The sequence below is a fragment of the Notamacropus eugenii genome, chromosome 4, assembly GCF_028372415.1.
Source record: "Notamacropus eugenii isolate mMacEug1 chromosome 4, mMacEug1.pri_v2, whole genome shotgun sequence".
Classification (NCBI taxonomy): domain Eukaryota; kingdom Metazoa; phylum Chordata; class Mammalia; order Diprotodontia; family Macropodidae; genus Notamacropus; species Notamacropus eugenii.
In genome coordinates this window covers 467,848,586-467,870,290 of record NC_092875.1, presented here as the reverse complement: position 1 = coordinate 467,870,290, position 21,705 = coordinate 467,848,586, and the positions used below count along the sequence as shown (strand labels likewise).

Here is a 21,705-nt window from a genome sequence, read left to right as displayed (position 1 = left end):
CGGCCGAGTCTGACCCCACCGCGGAGGCTCGGCGGAAGCGGAGGACCGGCCCTAGCCCGGCCGAGCGTCCGCCCCGGGGGGGGGGGGGGGGCCCTCCTCCTGACAACGACTAAGCGCTCCGTGACGGACGCTCCGAGATCGTGAGAGCCCCAAGTGCAGGTGCGTCCGGCGTGGGCCCTCCGTCTACCCCAGCTCCCAGCCAGTATTAAGCGCCTGCTGTGTGCCAGCTGCTGCGCTCGCCCTGGGGCAGAGATGACCGGAGCCCCTTCGCAGCGAGCACGTGGAAGACGGGCCACAACAATAGGTGATAAAGGCAAATACAAGTAGCAGCACCGGCAGCTGGGGAAGGGTTTCCTGCAGAGGGTGATGCGTCATCTAGGAGGTGGAGGCGAGGAGGCAGTGCATCCCCCCTGTGGGGCACAGGCAGTGCAAAGGCGTGGAGATGGGAGACGGACCGTTGTGGGTGGGGAATATTCAAGCCGATGAGACGCACAGCCGTGTCGGGGTGAGGCCGGACAGAACCGTGCCCGTCACACCGGAGGCCATGGAAGCCGCTGGGGCTTGGGAGCTGCCCGTCTGTCTTCAGCCGGGAACCAGCACAGTGCTGGGCACCTTGGCCTGAGGAGGGGATTCTCCCCCCATTAATCTCAGAAGACGCAGTCGGACATCGGGACGCCTACACTGGGAGGGTGCTCGGGGGCCGGAAGGGGCTGGCAGTGGCACGGAGGGGGCGAGGGGCTGAGGGGCGCGGCCGTGTCAGGATTGAATCCGGTGGGGCCGGTCCGTCCCGGAGCACGTGGACCTCGGGGCTGCCCTCTGGCGGCCGGGGGTGTGTCCTGCACGCCGCCAATGTCTGCTTTTGTTTACACCCGTCCTTAACGCACATTCGAGCTGCGCTGTTTTTTTCTCCTCCTTTTCAGAAACTCCGGTCTGGCTGATTTCCGGCGTGTCATTTGCGATGTGATTTAGCGATGTTTCACAGCCTGAATCTAAGACGCCGGATAGAAAGATAGACAAAAACCCACCACCTTCTCTGCAGTGTTTTAGATAGATACAAAATAGATACAAAGTAATTTGGGCAGGGAGGTTTTAGATAGATACAAAATAGATACAAAGTAATTTGGGCAGGGAGGTTTTAGATAGATACAAAATAGATACAAAGTAATTTGGGCGGAGAGCCCTGAGAACCTGGGGGTTGGGAAAGACTGGGTGGCGTCTGAGCTGAACTGGAGCAGGAGTTAAGGGCTCCAAGAACGTGTGAGGCAACCCGTGCGGGGTGGTCAGATTGAGGGGAGGAGAGCCCGGGAGAAGCGGTAGCACCTAAGGGCCATGGAGGAGAGAGAACCCTGGGAGAGGAGTGGTCCAGTAGTGCTAGTGCTGTGGAAAGGCTGAGAAGGATGTGGATTGGGAAAAGGCCCTGCCTGGCCTAGGAGGCATGAGCTCAGGTGGTGGAGGACTTTGGTTACTCTTATTAAGTGATGCATTGCCCAGGAAAAGGAAGAAAATGGGAGCAAGTGTATGACTTTTCTAATTTTGGGGGGCGCGTGTTCATTTGCGATGAACACTTGAATCTTCTTTGTCAGTTTCTTATGGCACTTCAGCTAGAGATAGAGCAGTAATAGGTTATAAAGGATAGAAAGCAACCCTACTCATTCTGCTTGGGAGAAACCAAAACTGCGTGTACTGATACTTTCATGACTACCTTTGCTGCCATTTTTTCTGCTGCTTGAATTATTTGATGATGCTTCAGTTAGAGCACCAGTCTTTACTTTTATGGTTTTGTTTCAGATGAAACATTTACTTTTGAGGGATGTTTAACTTGAGAGTCAAATATGTGTTTTCTCATTTTTAGGTAAAATTTTGATTTTCTAACTAATTTATTTAATTTTTGTTAAGAAAGTTAAGAAAAATTACTTTCCGTACTTATTCAGCAAAATACTTAAATTCCTAATTTAAGTATTAAAATTTGATTCTGTGATTGTGTTCTTTTTCTTTCAGTGAATAAATAGCACCATGATGTTGACAAAATTAAGGGAATTCATAGTGAATCGACAGAAAGTATCCAGCTTATATCTTAATGTAAGTTTTTATTATTCCAAAGATTTGTTTGTTAAGTGTCTATAGCATCATAGATTTAGTGCCGGAAAGGGACCTTAGAGGCCATTTAGACCAACCCCCTGTTTACAGATGAAGAACTGAGAAGTTAAGTCATACATATGTAAGATTTAGTACTTGAACCAAAATTACTCATGTAAAGTCGGTTTAGATAGATAGATGTAGATATACACTCATGAATATACATATATCCCAAATTGTCAAGTTTACTGCCTAAACCTCATTTTTTAGTACCCTTGAATAATTTTTTTAAAAGCTTCAAAGCAAAGTTAAGTTAATTTAAAAAATTTATTACAGTAACCAAAATAGACGTATATCTGCAAAATTGTATTTTTGTGGAGTACAGAAGGTGCAATTGTATGACATGTATTAGTGTTGAGTTAGCATGTTATTTGATTTGTTCCCGTTATTGGGACATAAGTTTTTCCATATAGAAGAAACATCTTATTTGGGAATAATTGGTGACCCTTGGTTTGATGTACAGGCTGTGATAGCATTCAGTGAATGTTTTCGCTTTCCACCAGTTAAACTATTTTTTAAACTCAGAAGTTATTTATGTGCTTGCTGAGTTATCTATTTCAGAATCTCCCCAGTTTTCTGTAATCTGTCTTGTCTAAAGTCATCAATACATTCTAAAAAATTTTTCTTTCCTCCCTAAGGTAACAATTAGTTCAAAGCCTTGGTCAGGGTTTCCTTTTTAAATTAGTCCTGGTGTTGTAGATTTAGAACTAAAAAAGACACCTCAGGGGGCATGAGACCGTAATTTACAGAGAAGGAAACTAAGTCTCAGAGAAATTAAATGACAATCTAAGATCACACCACAAGTGAAAAGGTAGAATTTGGAACCAAGTCTCCTGACTCCCTGTCTCTGCACTTACCACTATGACCTGGATCAAGTCACTTAAACTAGTCTTTACTTTCCTCCTGCCTGAGAAGGAGATTTTTTTTTCCTTTGTGTGGTAAGAATTTATTCCATAGAAGGAAGTTCATCCTTGAATTTCTTTTCAGTTTACAGACTGTCTTCTTAGAATAATTGCCAATTTCCTTGCTGCAGGATTTTTTTTTTATCAAATAGCTTTGATCCTGATCTATTTACAGAAACCTAGGATTTTGCAAAATCCCATTAATGAATAGGATGCATTACGGACACATTTTCTTGTCAGGTATTTGCTAGCTCTCAGAAGTCCGTTAACCTCTTGGATCTTCAGTTTCCTTATCTGTTGACATGAAGGGCTTGCACTGGATGATCTCTCAGAGCCTTTTTAGCTCTATGATTTTATGACTTTCAGTAGAAATATTATAGAATTTGTAGAGGTATGTTAGAAAAAGGAGGTTATAGTACAAATATATCATTAAACGTTAGCTAAAATTGCATGAAATATGCTGACAGGCTTTAAATAGACATTTTGGATGTCTTGAGACAGAAAAAATGCAATTAATGCTGTAGGGCAGTGCTGTCAAACTTAAAAATCGATCATGCAACTCGATGTTGACTTAAAAAAGCAGAAATTAACATTATGTTGTATTCTATTTTATTTTGTTAAACATTTCCCAGTTACGTTTTAATCTGGTTCAGGAGTTTGACCAGTTTTACACCTCTGTTGTAGGTGACTAGGATGCTCTAGGACCTAACAGAAGCTTGTGATAATGTCATAGATTTCTTCACAACTAGTGATTCCCAGGAATCTGTTGACCATAGCTGTAGCCAGTCTAACCCCACCTCTGCACCCCATGCCCCCCAAAAAAACTCAACACAAAACAAAACAAAATTATCCTCCCCAGGATATCTTTCAGAAAGAACACTCATGGATTGACCTTTATAATTTATTTCCTCTCCCTCCCTCCCCCAAGTCACCTTAGAAGACAATGTGAAGTTTATCTTTTCTACTGCAGTTTCACTTGTAATGATTTTCGTTGTCAGTTCCAGAAAGGTTAGGAGTTCTTTGTTATGGGTTTTAATGGAAATATAAAGGACCAGATCGTCCCCAGGCAAAACATACCATGCAAGTCAGGAAAATGACAACACAAAAGGAAGTTTGCTTTTTTTTGGTGTGTTTTAGTAAAACTAACTTATCATTTTTCTTTTCCTTCGCAGCACATGTGTTCCTGTAGAACAGGAGTGATTTTAAAGCGATTAATAGTGCAAGTTTTTCTTGGAAGAAATTATAGTTCCTTACCAGGTATAGGTTTTGGTTACATCTCAATTTGATGAGAAGCGATAATTTTGTTAACTCCTTGCCTACACTTAGTACCTGGATTTCTCTCTTTTATCTTATGCTACAACTGGCATTTCTAAAATTGTGTTAAACATTAGTGGTAAAAATGGACATTCTTGCTTTTCTCCTCTACATACGCTTGCTCTTTGACTTAGATAAATATGTGCATTTGTTCCTGTGCTTGCTAGTCTTTCTAATGAAAATGGATATTTGAGTCTTTTCACATCTACTAATGTAATTACATATTATTAACATGATTTGTTATTTATAGTCTTCCTTATGTTGTGCCTGCCTGTATTCCTGGCATGAATCCAACCTGATCATGGTGTATAGTCTTTTTCATATTTTGTTAAAGCCTGCCTGTTAATGTTTTATTGAAAGTTTTTCCATCTGTGTTCATTAGGATTATTGGTCTGTAGTTTTCTTTCTCTGCTTTGTCTGTCTTTGGTTTAGATATCAAGACCATATTTGTACTGTAGAAAGAGATTGGAAGGGGGACTGCTTTTGCTCATGGCAAATAGTTTATACAGTGTTGCTCTTGTTTTTTGAGTGTTTGTTTTGTGACTGATGAAGCAGGTGTTCTTTTTCATAATCCTAGGTGTATTGCTAAGCCTGGAGGAATAGAATAGCTGACTTCTAGAAGTTCAACACAGTTTAGCCTTAAAATTACAGTGGGGTGTTTGTTAACAGTCACATTGAACATGAAATATCCATATCTTTGTTACGTGTTGTTGTTAAATTCCATATTATATCTTAATAATTAAGCATTTAAACCTTAGTGTAAGACCTTTCAGTTCCTTTATAATTAGTGATAGGAGTGTGTTTTTTATCATGGAAAATGTAAGGGATATATACCAATAATCCAACTCAACAAGCATTTATTAAATGCCTACTATACGAATGGTAACTGTGTGACCTTAACCCTTAACCTAAGCCACTAAGCCACTTAACCCTGTTTACCTCAGTTTCCTCATCTGTAAAATGCGCTGGAGAAGGAAATAGCAAACTACTCCACTATCTTCGCCAAGAAAAACCCAAATGGGGTCACAAAGAGTTGGACGTGACTGAAATGACTCAACAACAATATATGAATAATATTGTGCCAGGCTCTGGCATTCAAAGATAATAGTATCAATACCCAAGGAACTTTCTGCTGGGGGAGTACAAAGGGACCCAGCTAAGTAAATGTAAAAGCGTGGGAAGACACTGATAATAACTGAAGAGGAGAAGGGAGGGACCGTAAGAGGGCGGAATCAGGTGAAACTTCGTAGAGCAGGTGCTGCCTTAACTAAACCTTGAAGGAAAATCAATATTTTGCTAAGTAAATAGCCTGGGTTGGAAGCAGGGCTGGTGCTCTGGGAAGCAGTGGTGTTGCCATTCCAAGGATCTAAGGGGAGGTGGTGATGCCCAGCACCAACTGCCTTCAATCTTTCCCTCCTGGTGTCTAGAGGATTCAGCTCGTGGTCACTAGCTTGTCTGCCCTGCGGGGAGAGTTGATTGGCTGTTGTTTAAAAGGTGAAAGTGCATGAAGATGCTGATTGCTCACTAGAAACTTTCTGCTCTTCATATCAATTTTCACTATAAATAATGGGATTCTCTATCTAGAGTTCAGTGTAAAGGCATAGAAGTTCTAGTGACCCAATATTTTTATTTTTAATTGCATCAGTTCTAAAGATTTAAGATGTAAAAGTTGTAAGACCATAGGCTTAAAATCTCTTCTCATAACCTTGAAGTTGATTTTTTTAAAGAAATACTGAGGTGAACATGTTTTATTATTTTTTTTCCTTCATCTTGGTTGTAGAAGAAATTCTAGTTACTTGAAAACAGGGTGAGTTGGATTTCAGTTGGTTTTAGCTTTATTTGAAATTATCTAGACTAATAAATTCTTTTTTTTTGCAAATTTCTTAGGTAAATTAAATTAAATTAGGTAAATTAAAACTTCTGATCTTGCCCTTTCCTTTCCTCTTTTGAATAATAGAAAATGATGTCAAATCTCTTCGCTCCGTCATCAACCCTCCTATGTCTAAGTAAGTAATTTCATAGGCATCAGCTACTTTTCATATTAATTTGTGAAGCTGTATTTTTCTTCTTGTCTAAAATTTCTGTTACTTATTCCTGACTAATAATAAATGTGGGTATGTATCTGAAAATCCAGAATTTTTGCTATTTGTCTCTCAGTACTTTAATTTTAATAGTGTAGAAATCATCATGTTTTCAAGATTTTAACAGTTTCTTTTATGATCATTTCTGTCTAATTAGGACTAATGTTGTAATGGTATGAGGAGATCTATTTTCTTAAAGCTAAGTATTGCCACCCCTATTGTATAGACAACATAACATACCATGCCACTTCATGATTAAATATACATCACTGCTTTAAAAAGCCTGAACCACTGTGTTTCATGGTGTGAAACAATGTTATTTTCTCATTTGCAATTGCAGTAAAGGCATTCAGATCACTTATTTTAAGTTAATTCTTATGTTTACTCATTTAAATTAATTAGTATGTTGTCTAAAATATTTTTTTTCAAATAGAATTCGTAACATTGGAATTATGGCTCATATCGATGCAGGCAAGACCACAACCACAGAGAGAATGTTGTATTATTCTGGATACACCAGATCTTTGGGAGGTGAGGGTGGTTTTACCGTCACAATTAAGTTAAATAAAATTAAAAGTAGCATTGGAAAGTATTTTGATGAAGAAATGCAATAGATGGCCTTTCATCCTTCTATCAGAGCAGTAAGTTTGTGTTTGTTTTGCTGAAGTATTGATAGTTTTATCTTTTCTCTAGGTTCTAGAGTCTTGACATTGTCCTGAACTTAAAGTAATGTTTGTACAAAAGAAAAAAAATCCAGGAATTAAAATTTGTAATTCTCCCCCATGTTTCAGTGTTTCCAACGCATCTGGTACTTCAGACATGTGCTTCAGTTATTTAAGTTACTCATACAAATATGTGAATTCATAAATAAATGCATCATGTACCAGTACAGAAGATGTGGCACAGTTGGCACCAGGCATGTATTGTTGTGCCTCTCTTCTCATAGCCTGACCGTCATTACAAACGAAATATCTCTGTCTTTTACATCTTTGCCCTTTTGATGGATGTGAGAAAAAATGTCAAAGTTGTTTCAATGTGTGTCTATTGTTAGTGGGTAATAACATTTTTTTTCACGTCGTGGTTGATATCTAACATTTCTCTTTCTGAAAACATTCATATCCTTTAAGCACTTAGCTATTGGAGAATAGTTCTGTTTCTAAAGTCCTAACAATTCCAACTATATCCTGAATATTGTGGGAAGAGAAAGAAACAAACATTTATTAAGAGTCTACTATGTGCCAGGCAGGCAACTGGATGGCGCAGTGGAGAGAGCAATGGCCCTGGAGTCAGGAGCCTCTGGGTTCAGCTCAGGCCTAAGACACATTAACTGTGTAACCCTAGACGAGTCCATGGCTCTGTTTGCCTCAGTTTCCTCATCTGTAAAATGAGCTGGAGAAGGAAACGACAAACCACTCCAGTATCATTGCCAAGAAAACCCCAAATGGGGTCATGAGCATTGAACATGAGTGAAATGACTCAAAAACAATAACAAAAATGTGCCAGACACTGTGCTAAGCACTGTACAAAGATTACCTTATTTGATCCTTACAGCAGCCTATGTGGGAGGGAGATGTTAGGGTTATCCTCATTTCATGGTTGAGGTAACTGAGGAAGACAGAGCAAGTGACCGTTAATGTCTGAAGTTTGATTTGAACTCAGGTTGTCCTTATTCCAGGTCTGCCACTCTATCCAGTATGTCATCCAGCTACCTTGAATTAGATTTATATCAGAATATTTGAGGCAGAGATTTTGCAGTTAATAATTTTACAGTGTAGCTGAATTGATTTCTGTTCATGCACAAGTTTTTTAATTGTATGTAGTTGAAACTTTTATTTTTCTCCATTTCGTTAATTAAAATTGGTCTTCATGTCTTGGAAGTTGTTTCTTTATACATCATATTATCTTTTATTGGTATGTTCTCCAAAGTAACTTAAACTATTTTGTCATAAGAATACAAAAATTATTGACTAAATTGATGTATGTGTCTTTTTTCTGGGTAGATGTTGATGATGGGGACACAGTGACTGATTTCATGGCCCAAGAGCGAGAAAGAGGCATTACCATTCAATCAGCTGCTGTTACATTTGATTGGAAGGGGTATAGAGTTAATCTCATTGATACGCCAGGTATAGTACAATTGGTACTTTGATGTTCCAGGTACTGCAGTTCTAACTAGGTATAGATATGTTGTCATTAATTTCTGTTGCACTTTAAACATTTTATTTATAATCTTTTCCTTAGGTCATGTGGATTTCACTTTAGAAGTTGAACGCTGTCTAAGAGTATTGGATGGTGCAGTAGCTGTACTTGATGCTTCAGCGGGAGTAGAGGTAAAAAATATTATTAAAGTAAAATGGAGGCTATTGTGATACCAAATAAATTGATTAAGGATTCTGAAATTTTTAGTATTATTTTATTTTTGTCAATAGCTCATATAAGTCAAAGTTTCATTACAAAGTATTGAATAATTTAATTCTTGTATTTAGTCTTAGATGGAAGGTATTCATAATTTTTTTTAAAGCATAGTGTCATTCTTTAGGAAATGTAAAGTTTAGCACAATGAGGCCTGTTTGGCTGTCCTAAAATATATTGTGCTACATTTTTAAAGTATAGTTTCTCACATTTAGATTTTAAAGATACATTCATTACAGATCACCTTCTTCTATTCTCTGTGCCCAAATAGTTACTTTATGTATGGTTTGAAAGCTACATTGTTTCCTCCTTTATTAATGTGAACTTTGACCTGTAGGTACTGTTTACCTGTAAGCTCTCAATAAAAACTCATGACAGACACTGATTCTTAATTATCATTTAAAGTTCAGCCTAATTACTGTCTCTCCTAGGAAGCGTCTTTTTTCCCTCCCGTCAGTGATGAGCTTCCTTGTTTAGATTTCATGCATCGTTGTACATTCCATTGCAAGATTGTCTTGTGGGAGAACACTGGCCTTAGGGTCTGAGTGCTGACCCTTAGTTTCCTCATCTGTAAAATGAGGAAACAATACTTTTCCTATCCATCTCACTGATTGAGAGGATCATATGATATGGCATATGTCATATACATATGTTATCTATAGGCTGGTGATTTCTTACATTCTTTTCCTCTCTGTGTTGTCTTGTGTTTTACCTAAGTATAGATGTTGTAGTCCCCCAGTAGATCAAAATATTTTTGGGAAAGGAGTTTTTTTCTTTTAAAAGAAAACCTCAGTGATAGCCTCATTTTCATAGTGCCTCCATTTTTATTTTATTTTATTTATTTATTTTATTTTATTTTATTTTTTTATTGTTATCCTCACTTTATTTTTTTCCTTCTTTCTTTCTTTATTTATTTATTTAACTTTTAACATTCATTTTCACAAAATTTTGGGTTCCAAATTTTCTCCCCTTATGTCCCCTCCCCCCACCCCAAAATACCGACCGTTCTAATTGCCCCTGTCTGCCAGTCTGCCCTCTCTTCTATCATCCCTCTCTGCCCATGTCTCCATCCTATACCCCTTTACCTGTATTTCTTATTTCCTAGTGGCAAGAACAGTACTTGACAGTTGTTCCTAGAATTTTGAGTTCCAACTTCTCTTCCTCCCTCCCTCCCCACCCCTTCCCTTTGGAAGGCAAGCAATTCAATATAGGCCAAATCTGTGTAGTTTTGCAAATGACTTCCATAATAGTAGTGTTGTGTAAGAACTAATTATGTTTCCCTCCATCCTATCCTGTCCCCCATTACTTCTGTTCTCTTTTGATCCTGTCCCTCCCCATGAGTGTTGACCTCAAATTGCTCCCTCCTCCCCATGCCCTCCCTTCCATCATCCCCCCCCACCCTGCTTATCCCCTTATCCCCCACTTTCCTGTATTGTAAGATAGGTTTTCATACCAAAATGAGTGTGCATTTTATTCCTTCCTTTAGTGGAATGTGATGAGAGTAAACTTCATGTTTTTCTCTCATCTCCCCTCTTTATCCCTCCAGTAATAAGTCTTTTGCTTGCCTCTTTTATGAGAGATAATTTGCCCCATTCCATTTCTCTCTTTCCCCTCCCAATATATTTCTCTTCTCACTGCTTGATTTCATTTTTTTAAGATGTGATCCCATCCTCTTCAATTCACTCTGTGCACTCCGTCTCTATGTGTGTGTGCATGTGTGTGTGTGTAATCCCACCCAGTACCCAGATACTGAATAGTTTCGTGAGTTACAAATATTGTCTTTTCATATAGGAATGTAAACAGTTCAACTTTAGTAAAGTCCCTTATGACTTCTCTTTGCTATTTACTTTTTCTTGCTTCTCTTCATTCTTGTGTTTGAAAGTCAAATTTTCTTTTCAGCTCTGGTCTTTTCATCAAGAATGCTTGAAAGTCCTCTGTTTCATTGAAAGACCAATTTTTCCCCTGAAGTATTATACTCAGTTTTGCTGGGTAGGTGATTCTTGGTTTTAGTCCTAGTTCCTTTGACTTCTGGAATATCCTATTCCACGCCCTTCGATCCCTTAATGTAGAAGCTGATAGATCTTGTGTTATCCTGATTGTATTTCCACAGTCCTTGAATTGTTTCTTTCTAGCTGCTTGCAATATTTTCTCCTTGACCTGGGAACTCTGGAAATTGGCCACAATGTTCCTAGGAGTTTCTCTTTTTGGATCTCTTTCAGGCGGTGTTCTGTGGATTCCTTGAATACTTATTTTGCCCTCTGGTTCTAGAATCTCAGGGCAGTTTTCCTTGATAATTTCATGAAACATAATGTCTAGGCGCTTTTTTTCATCATGGCTTTCAGGTAGTCCCATAATTTTTAAATTGTCTCTCCTGGATCTGTTCTCCAGGTCAGTTGTTTTTCCAATGAGATATTTCATATTATCTTCCATTTTTTCATTCTTTTGGTTTTGTTTTGTGATTTCTTGGTTTCTCATAAAGTCATTAGCCTCCATCTGTTCCATTCTAATTTTGAAAGAACTATTTTCTTCAGTGAGCTTTTGAATCTCCTTTTCCATTTGGCTAATTCTACTTTTGAAAGCATTCTTCTCCTCATTGGCTTTTTGAACCTCTTTTGCCAATTGAGTTAGCCTATTTTTCAAGGTGTTATTTTCTTCAGCATTTTTTTGGGTCTTCTTTAGCAGGGTGTTTACTTGTTTTTGATGCTTTGCTTGCATGTCACTCATTTCTCTTCCCAGTTTTTCCTTCACCTCTCTAACTTGATTTTCAAAATCCTTTTTGAGCTCTTCCATGGCCTGAGCCCATTGAGTGGGCTGGCATACAGAAGCCTTGACTTCTGTGTCTTCCCCTGATGGTAAGCATTGTTCTTCCTCATCAGAAAGGAAAGGAGGAAATGCCTGTTCACCAAAAAAGTAACCTTCTATAGTCTTATTTTTTTTCCCTTTTCAGGCATTTTCCCAGCCAGTGACTTGACTTCTCAGTGTCCTCTCCACCCCCACCTCGCCTCCAGATCCGGCCAGCCAGCACTTGGGGTCTGAGATTCAAATCCTGCTTCTCAGCCTCAGGGCTTTGGGCAGGGGCGGGGCTGCTATTCAGTGTGAGATGAAGTTCAGGTGCTCAGGTCAGGGCAGGGTCGCCTCTTAGGCTCAGTTCCCTCAGGGGGTTTATGCAGAGACCTTCAACAATGGATCCAGGCTCCTGCCTGCTTGGGGAGCCCCGGTCCGCTCCCGCCTCCGCTGTTGCCTCCCGAGGGGACCTGAGTTATGGGGGCACCCCACACCCCTCTCGACCCGCCGAAGAGACCCTTTCACCGACCCTTGTCACCTGTGGGTGAGGGACCCACGCGGCCGCTGGAGATTCCGTCCCTGAAGCCTGCTGGGATCCGCTCCTTTCCATGCTGTGCCGCCGAGGCAGGGTTGGGCTCTGCTCCAGGTCCGGGGCGCGAGGGACCTTTTGCTAGAGGTTTTCAGGCTCTCTGAAGCAGAAATCTCCTCCGCTCTGTTGTTCTGTGGCTTCTGCTGTTCCAGAATTCACCGGTGGTTCTTTTTTTACAGATATTTTATGGGCAGTGGGTTCAGAGGTAGCATATGTGCGTCTTTCTACTCCACCATCTTGGCTCCGCCCCCAACCTCCATTTTTAAATGGAGCTCTCTTTCTCTCTCCCAGAGAGCCATTCCTTGTGACAAAGAGCAAAGCAAGAAGAGAAAGACCATCCAATCAAGATGTCTGTCCACTGTAGACATTGTGTACAGGTCATGTTCATCATCCCCACTTCTGCAAACCAAGGAGGAGGCAAATCCTCTTGGGGGCAGCTTTTTTATTTCTGTCTTTGGTGACCCCAGCACTTGGCACAGCCTGTGAATTTGGTGGGCGTTTGACAGTTGTTCACTGAATTGAGAGTTGTCTGAACATGGGACAGAGTTAATTATCAACTATTGACTATTTTTTTGGTGTTGTCTGAGGCACTTCACTTTTAAAAAAAGTTATTGGTATCTTTTCCTTTCATATCATTTACATTTCCCTACATTTCTCCTCCTCTTCCTGGAGAACCACACCTTAGCCTTCTTACTTTGTAACTGAACCAGAGATCTAGCTCTGGAAGCGACCTGTCTCAGAGATTATCTCCTACAGTCTCCTGATTTTACAGATGAGGAGACTGAGGTCCAGAAAGGCAAAATGATTTGTCCAGTGTCTCACAGATAGTGAATGGCAAAGGCAGAATTTGAACCCAGATCCTCTGATTCCAGAGCCAATGCTCTTTCCACTCTACTTCCAGTCTTCCTGTAAGTTTGCTCTTGTCATTACTTTGTATTTGCCAGATAGTTTCTTATTTTATATATATATATAAATTTTATTTATTTTTAGTGTTCTACAATCACTATCATAAAACTTAGATTTTTTTCCCCCTACCTACCCCCCACCACCCCACTCCCTCTCTGAGACAGCATACAATTCTGTATAGGATCTACACATACATTCCTATTGAATACATTTTCACTATAGTCATGCTGTGAAGAAGAGCTTTAAAATAAATCGGAGAAATCATATAACAAACCAAAACATAACACACACACACACACAAATGAAACACACACACACACACACGCACACACACAGATGAACTGCTACATTCTGCGACTGAATTCCATAGTTCTTTCTCTGAATGTGGAAGGCATTTTGCCTTAGAAGATCATTGGGAGTTGTTTTTTTTTTAACTCCTTGCGTTGCTATGAAGATCCAAGTCTACCAGAAAAAACTCTCGCACACTGTAATCGTTGCTGTTCTGCTCCTTGCGCTCAGCATCAGATCGTGTAAGTCCTTCCAGGCCTCTCTGAAGTCTTCTTGTTCATCATTTCTTATAGTGCAATAATACTCTATTACATTCATATACCATAATTTATTCAGCCATTCCCCAGTTGAAGGGCATCCCCTTGATTTCCAGTTTTTGGCCACCACAAAGAGAGCTACTGTAAATATTTTTGTACATGGACCCTTTCCCATTTGTATGTGGGGATACAGTCCAAGAAGCAATATTGCTGGGTCAAAGGGTATGCACATTTTTGGAGCCCTTTGGGCATAGTTCCAAATTGCTGTCCAGAATGGTTGGATCAGCTCACAGTTCTACCAACAATGAATTAGTGTTCCAACTCTCCCACATCCTCTCCAACATTTATCATTTTCCTGTTCTGTCATGTTTGCCAGTCTCATAGGTGTAATGTGGTACCTCAGAGTTGTTTTGATTTGCATCTTTCTAATCAAAAGTGATTTAGAGCAGTATTTCATATCATTATGGATATCTTTAATTTCTTCCTCTGAAAATTGCCTGTTCGTATCCTTTGACCATTTATCAATTGAGGAATAACTTGTATTGTTGTACATTTGACTCAGTTCTCTATATATTCTAGAAATGAGGCCTTTATCCCCGAGATTAGCTGTAAAAATTCTTTCCCAATATACTACATCCCTCCGGATTTTGGTTGCATTGGGTTTGATTGTGCAAAAACTTTTCAGTTTAATGTAATCAAAATTATCCATCTTGCATTTCATACTGCTTTCTTTCTCTTCTTTAGTCAAAAATTCTTCCCTTCTCCATAAGTCTGATAAATACACTATTCCTTGCTCCTCCAATTGGTCCATGGTATCAATCTTTATACCTAGATCATGTACCCATTTGGACTTTATTCTTGTGTATGGTGTCAGGCATGGGTCTATGCCTAGTTTCCACCACACTGTTATCCAGTTTTCCCAGCAATTTTTGTTGAACAGTGAGTTCTTATCCCAGAAGCTGGGGTCCTTGGGTTTATCAAAGAGGAGGTGGCTATATTCATTGCCTCCTGTGTCTTGGGTACCTAACCTATTCCACTGGTCTACCCTTCTGTTTCTTAGCCAGTACCAAGTGGCTTTGATAATTGCTGCTTTATAATACAATTTGAGATCTGGTAGCGCTAGGCCACCTTCCCTAGCATTTCTTTTCATTAGTCCCTTTGATATTCTGGACCTTTTGTTCTTCCAGATGAATTTTGATATTATTTTATCCAGCTCTAGAAAATAATTATCTGATAGTTTAGTTGGTATGGCACTAAATAAGTAAATTAATTTAGGTAGAATTGTCATTTTTATTATATTGGCTTGATGTACCCAATCAGCAACTAATGTTTTTTTCACTTACTTAGGTCTGACTTTATTTGTGTGACAAGTGTCTTGTAATTGTGTTCATATAGTCCCTGGGTTTGTTTTAGCAGGTAAACTCCCAAATATTTTATAGTGTCTACCCTAGCTTTAAATGGGATTTCTCTTTCTATCTCTTGCTGTTGGACTTTGTTGCTAATACATAGGAATGCAGAAGATTTGTGCAGGTTTATTTTGTAACCTGCAACTTTGCCAAAGTTGTTTATTATTTCAAGTAGCTTTTTACTTGAATCTCTGGGATTCTCTAAGTAAATCATCATATCATCTGCAAAGAGTGAGAACTTAGTTTCTTCTTTGGCTATTCTTATTCCTTCAATTTCTTTTTCTTCTCTTATTGCTAAAGCTAACATTTCTAGTACCATACTGAATAGTAGTGGTGATAATGGACATCCTTGTTTCACCCCTGATCTTATTGGAAATGCATCTAGCTTATCCCCATTGCATATAATGCTTGCTGAAGGTTTTAGGTAGATGCTGCTTATTATTTTATGGAAAGTTCCCTTTATTCCTATGTTCTCCAGTGTTTTTAACAGGAATGGGTGTTGTATTTTGTTGAAAGCTTTTTCTGCATCTATTGAGATAATCATGTGGTTTTTGTTAGCTTTGTTGTTGATATGATCGATAATGCTAATAGTTTTCCTAATATTGAACCAGCCCTGCCTTGCTGGTATGAATCCTACCCAATCATAATTATTATTCTCGTGATAAGATGCTGTATTCGTTAAATAAGATGCTAAAATCTTATTTAAAATTTTTGCATCTATATTCATTAGGGAAATTGGTCTATAATTTTCTTTCTCTGTTTAGTCTCTTCTTGGTTTGGGTATCAAAACCATGTTTGTATCATAGAAAGAATTTGGGAGGACTCCTTCTTCCCCAATTTTCAAAAATAGTCTATCTAATATTGGAATTAACTGTTCTTTAAATGTTTGATAGAATTCACTTGTGAATCCATGTGGCCCTGGAGATTTTTTCCTAGGGAGTTCATTGATGGCTTGTCCAATTTCTTTTTTTGAGATGGAGTTGTTTAAGTATTCAACTTCCTCCTCTGTTAATCTGGGCAGTTTGTATTTTTTAAAATACTCATCCATCTCATTTAGATTGTCAAATTTATGGGCATAAAGTTGGGGAAAGTAATTTCTAATTTTTTTTTTTAATTTCCTCCTCATTGGAGATGAGTTCACCCCTTTCATTTTTGCTATTAGTAATCTGATTTTCTTCTTTTTTTTAATCAAATTGACCAAAGGTTTTTCAATTTTACTAGTTTTTTCATAAAACCAACTATTAGTTTTATTTATTAATTCAATAGTTTTCTTAACGTCCGTTTTATTAATCTCTCCTTTGGTTTTCAGTATTTCTAATTTGGTACAGATAGTTTCTTATTAAGAGACACATTTTATTGCCTATATAGTCTTTGCCTCGATTTTATGGTGTGCTTGAGTAACAGGTTTCCAGATTTATGATGCATTAAGTGCTTTAAGGCAAATAGTAGGGGACGCATTCTTTGGATTTTGTTTACTTAATTTGTTCTTGGGTGTTTTCTGTATACGTTTTGGTTGTTTTTCCTAGTATTGCTGTAGAACTAAATTGTACAAGTCTCCCTTTTAGGTGGACCTTTTATGCTTTGTGGGTAGCTAGGTGGCACAGTGGATGCAGTGCTGGGCCTGAAGTCAGAAAGACTCATCTTCCTGAGTTCAGATCTGGCCTCAGATACTAGCTCTGTGACACTGGGCAAGTCACTTAACCCTGTTTCCCTCAGTTTCCTCATCTGTAAAATGAGCTGGAGAAGGAAATGGCAAACCACTCCAGTATCTTTGCCAAGAAAACCCCCAATGCTGTCAGCAAAGAGTCAAAGATGACTGAAAACTCCTGAATAACAACAACAATGATTTTATCACCAAATGAAGTGTATGTATATCTCCAAGCCTTAGTGGACAGTGACGGTTTGTTATGTAGGTATCTTTGTGTTGCCTACTTTCTTTAAAACACACACACACACACACACACACACACACACACACACACACACACACACACACCCACCCACCCACCCACCCACCCACCAAACTTTGCCAGTTAACTTGCTGTGAAAATAAGATTTTTTTTTTAGAATTTAGAATTAAATTTTTTTTAGAATTTAGAATTAAATCTTTTTCTTACAATATTGCACCATCAGTGAAAAACTTCCTCTGTAAATGAGAGCTCCTATTTTAATACACCTTGGAACCTTAGAGAATTGCTAAAGTACTGAAAAGTTAAGTAATGTATTAGTTCTGAGACATGAACCCAGATCTTTCCCACCAAGAGGCTAGCTGTCTTTTCCCATATCATCGACTGTCTTGTGAAAATATAATCTCTAGTCCGTCATTCTGTTATGATTCCAAATGACACTCCAGGTCCTATAAGATTTTTCTGTCAGGCAGTATGAGCATACTTTTCCTTCATGTACCAAGCATGTGCTGGCCACAGAGCATATGATTAAACTTAGAAGTTTATAATGTATCTAATTAGATAGAATAGTCTAGTATTCAATTAACAGTCCATTCCTAAATACACAGAGTAAGTTTAATTCTACCTATATGTTAGGTCATCAGAAATTAGAGCATAAATTAATCATCTTATGCAGGTAATAGAACCCTTGGGAAAAGACTTGATTTTGCAAATATGGTGTTTGAACACCTTGGAAGAACAGATTTCTCCTCAAATGATTTATCACTTTACCTTATTAGGACTAATATGTCTTCTTAAACATTTGAAAATTAAGTTAAACTGAGAGACAGTGGTGCAAGCATGATCGTGATCAATTTATTAGTTAGACTAACAGTAACCAATAAATTGAATCTGTGTTCTCTCAATAACCAGTGGCCTCAAATGGGGCTTATTAGCCCTTGTATAGTTGTGGGAAGTACGGAGTTGGGAAGGTGGGGATGACAATGTGATTGGTTACAGGGTAGATAACCTCATGGGGGTTGGGACAACATGATTGATTATATCAAGGGGCTAGTTCCTAGATGGGGCTAGTAACTACTCCTCTCCAACAATTAAGAATTATTTATTGTTGTAAGAGACCCATCCACATCTTGCAATTTTTCCTAGAGGATCAAAACTGCCAGACTTGCTGTCTCCTTTAAACTCTACTAATTACGCAAAGACAAGCAAGGACATATCTTTTGGGAATGGTAACAAGTTAATTTGTTGGACTTAACAAATATATCCAGGAAGTATCCCAGGGGGTACGGGTATGAGAAATGGCAGGATTTCTTTTACACTAACTTTAAGTTAATTTAACGCTCAACTCAACGACATAAAAAGGTGACTTTAGGCAGATGTAGACTCAGTTATAAAATTAATACAACATAAAATCAATTACATTCTAGAACAATACAGTAGTAATGCAGTAGAAACTTGAGGTAGCATTAATTTTGATCTTTTCTATTTTTTTAAATGCTCAGTAAATGTTTACTGAATTGAATAGTCATATGTATAATTATAGTATTTTACTCCATGCCTTTGACAGTGTAGGTAGCAAAATGTAGGGATTCTATGTCTGATCAGTGTTAGAAAAAAGTCTAATTCTGTGTGAAAATTAAATGAATTTATGATTATGACATAATTATTCCATACCTGATAATAAATGTTTATTGTTGTCAAATAAGTTTATATTTTCCATTATCTTTGTCTTAGGCACAGACTCTGACAGTATGGAGACAAGCTGATAAACACCGTGTGCCTCGAATCTGTTTTTTAAATAAGATGGACAAAACTGGAGCAAGGTATTGAAAACATTTTTCTTTGGTTTGTTAAAATAAAAAAATTATTTGGGCCTTTAATAAAGTAGAATTGAAATTTACAATCTGAGCTATGTAACTGTTCTGGGGAATCATCATCTATATGTCTTCTGATAATAATTTTTTATCTTGTTTTATAAGTAGTATTGTAAATAATCCAAGGCAAATAACAATTTTTAGTAAGTAAGTAGCTCAATAGACCTGCTGGTGGGAGTCCCTACCGGTAGTGAAGTGGGTCAGACAGACTCAGCTGTGGTTGAGGTGGGTGGTTCTTGCCACAGTAGATAGTAGACTTGCTGACTTTTTATTTTTTATGTAAACCTATGGCCTCTGTAGACTAATTAAAGACACTTTGGCCATCTTTAATTCTGGAGGCAGAGAGAGTAAAATATTATTCCCTTTTCTGCCACCATGATTATCTATGAGATAAGCTACTTCTGTCATGTCTCCTGCTCTCTTTAACTCCTGACTGGTTGATATGAAAATAGAGGAAATGAGAATGTTTTGTGTATAGATGTCAAGAACACAGCAATGGAATGGTCGTGAAAATAGTGCCATCTTGGGACAACCATTGATCTAGAGGGATAAGAGAGAGAATAAATCTTTGAGAACCTTAATCTTTTAGAAACACTGGATTCAGGAAAGGTTGTTGTGTTCGTCCTTCGTTTTTGAAGAAGACCATGACATTAGAGAAATGATGACATGACTTGCACTTCACTTTGTTTTGAGGGAGGGAGGGCTGTGCAAGGTCACCAACCTCACTTTCTCCTCCTCATTCAGGAAAGGAGAACATTTTAGAATAAGAAAAGACAAAGAGTTTTGGAGGGGTGGGGCCTCATGTGGCCTCCTAGGTACCTGGGGGTGGCCTTTTGACTGAGTCCAATTTTTACAGAGCAAGTCCTTTTATTAAGGGGATTTGTTCTGTGAAGTTTGGATTCAGTGTCACACTTGAGGATCTAGAAGGCTAAATGTGGCTTCAAGGCTGCAGGTTCCCCAACCCTGTTTTAGAGGGTAAAGGCCAAAGACTGGAAAGCAATAGTAGCTTAGGGGATTTGACTTTAAGGCTATGGGTCAAGAAAAAGGGAATCTAGTTTAAGGAAATTATGTGGGCAGACGTAAGGGAAAGGGAAATTTCTGAATGGGAATCAAGGTAGATAAGGAAAGCTAATCCCACTGTGAATCAAGGAGAAAATCTGAGCTTAGGCAGAAAGGACTTTATTCCTTTAGTGGCCAAAAGGAGCCAAAGTGAATACCAAATCTAGACTCCTCTGAATGTAGTTTGTACCCTAAAGCATAGACACTCATACTTTATACTCTCTGTACAGAAGACATAGTCGGGGAGGAGGAAGGGCAAAAATCTTAGGGGTACAGATGGAAGAAGGGAAGCCTCGTCTCCCTCACATAGTGGCATAACTTAAACAGCAGCAAAGCTATCTGGCAAACCTTCTTATGCAGACAACCTCAGGAAAAAATGGATGTGAGTAATGAGAGGTTGATTAGGAGTGTTGTGTATAAAACTTTGTATTAAAGGAACTTAAGGATATGTACAACATAGAACACCTGCTAGGGGTCCTTGCACTTCTGTGAATAGAGTTGGAGAATCTGTTATGGCCAAGCCAAAACTGGCTTGTGTTTTATTGTATTGTATGTGTTGTATTTCTACATAACTTCTACTAGAATTGATATGTTCTTAATTATTTTTGCCTCTATTAATCCTATTAATAATACAGAAATCTTTTCAAAAGTTGTTATACTAAAATTATGAGCTTTCTGACGCCTGAAGTGTTGTTCATGCTAACACCTCACTCCCAGAAAGGGCAGACCAAATGTCTACAGCCAAGTAGGAGGTGGAATGGGGAATGGGAGGATGGCAGCAGATGGTATAAAGGTGGATCTGAGTGCCAGTGTGTCCATGTGCCATCGATGGTCAGCCTCTTAACTATGAAAATTGTGTTTGGCCTGGCCTGGTTTATAATAAAAAGTGTAAGAAATTAAGAAACACAAAAGTGATAGATGTTACCTTTGTGCTTGAAATCTGAGACTGCTCTCCCCTCTTTGACAACATTTATTGTGTCTCCTCTTTAAAAATCACTGGACCTCAGAACTAGAACAGGAAATTTATAAAAGAACAAACAGTTCTTTGTCAGGTATCTTTGTCATCATCACAGACTAGAGGACATCTGGGCAGGTGTCATACAAGAAGTGACCTTTAAGTTGATTCTTGAAGGACCTAGGATTTCAACAGGTGAGTATAGGCAATGAGGACATTCGAGGCATTGGAAGTAGTTTGAGCAAAGGCATGAATATAGGAAAGTACATGCAGGCAACAGAAAATACTCATTTTGTTTGTATGTGGAACAAAGATAAGGCTGGAAGGTAGGCTGTAGCAGACTGGAAAGGGCTTCAAATGCCAGGCTTTGTGCAGTCAGGAGCCATTGATGGGTTTTGAATAGAGAAGTATTAGCATCAGTTTTGTGTGAATAAGGTAGATTAGTTCATCAGTGAAGTAAAGTATGGAGGGGGGAAGACTGATGAGAAGATTCTGTAAGAAAATCCTGAAGACTCATCTTTAGGTATCAACATTATGTAGTGAAAAGGGATGGTTCTGGAGTTAAAAGAGCTGGATGTGATGCTATTGCTTTTTAAAATTTTATGTTTTACTATATTTTTATTCACATCTTATGCTTTTATACCCCATTCACTCCTGAAATAGCCTTCTTTCCTCATCTTTTGAGTGATGACTCACCTGGCTCTACTGCTTGTATGATTCTAGGCAAGTAACTTAACCTTCATGAGCCTCAGTTTCCTCATCTGTAAATGAGGATTTGAGTACATGACCTCCTAAGTGTTCTAAATCTGTGAACTTAAGTGGGGGTGTCTAGATG

The 21,705-nt window shown here is 38.7% G+C and overlaps 1 protein-coding gene across 6 annotated transcripts in view; it reads left to right on the top strand.

Moving 5' to 3' along the window:
- Positions 1 to 55: 55 nt before the first annotated feature.
- The window catches only part of GFM2 (GTP dependent ribosome recycling factor mitochondrial 2), a 70,305-nt gene continuing 48,655 nt past the window's right edge, over positions 56 to 21,705 (top strand). For 4 of the 6 annotated variants that reach the window (XR_011966509.1, XR_011966508.1, XM_072606349.1 and 1 more), the window contains exons 1-8: positions 56 to 159; positions 1,999 to 2,079; positions 4,211 to 4,295; positions 6,310 to 6,358; positions 6,867 to 6,964; positions 8,434 to 8,559; positions 8,675 to 8,763; positions 18,717 to 18,805. Coding sequence is in view for 4 of the 6 variants with exons in the window: in XM_072606349.1 (XP_072462450.1) it covers positions 2,014 to 2,079; positions 4,211 to 4,295; positions 6,310 to 6,358; positions 6,867 to 6,964; positions 8,434 to 8,559; positions 8,675 to 8,763; positions 18,717 to 18,805 (602 nt within the window). In the remaining 2 variants the exon portion in view is untranslated. The other 2 variants (XM_072606350.1, XM_072606352.1) reach the window with 1 other exon arrangement.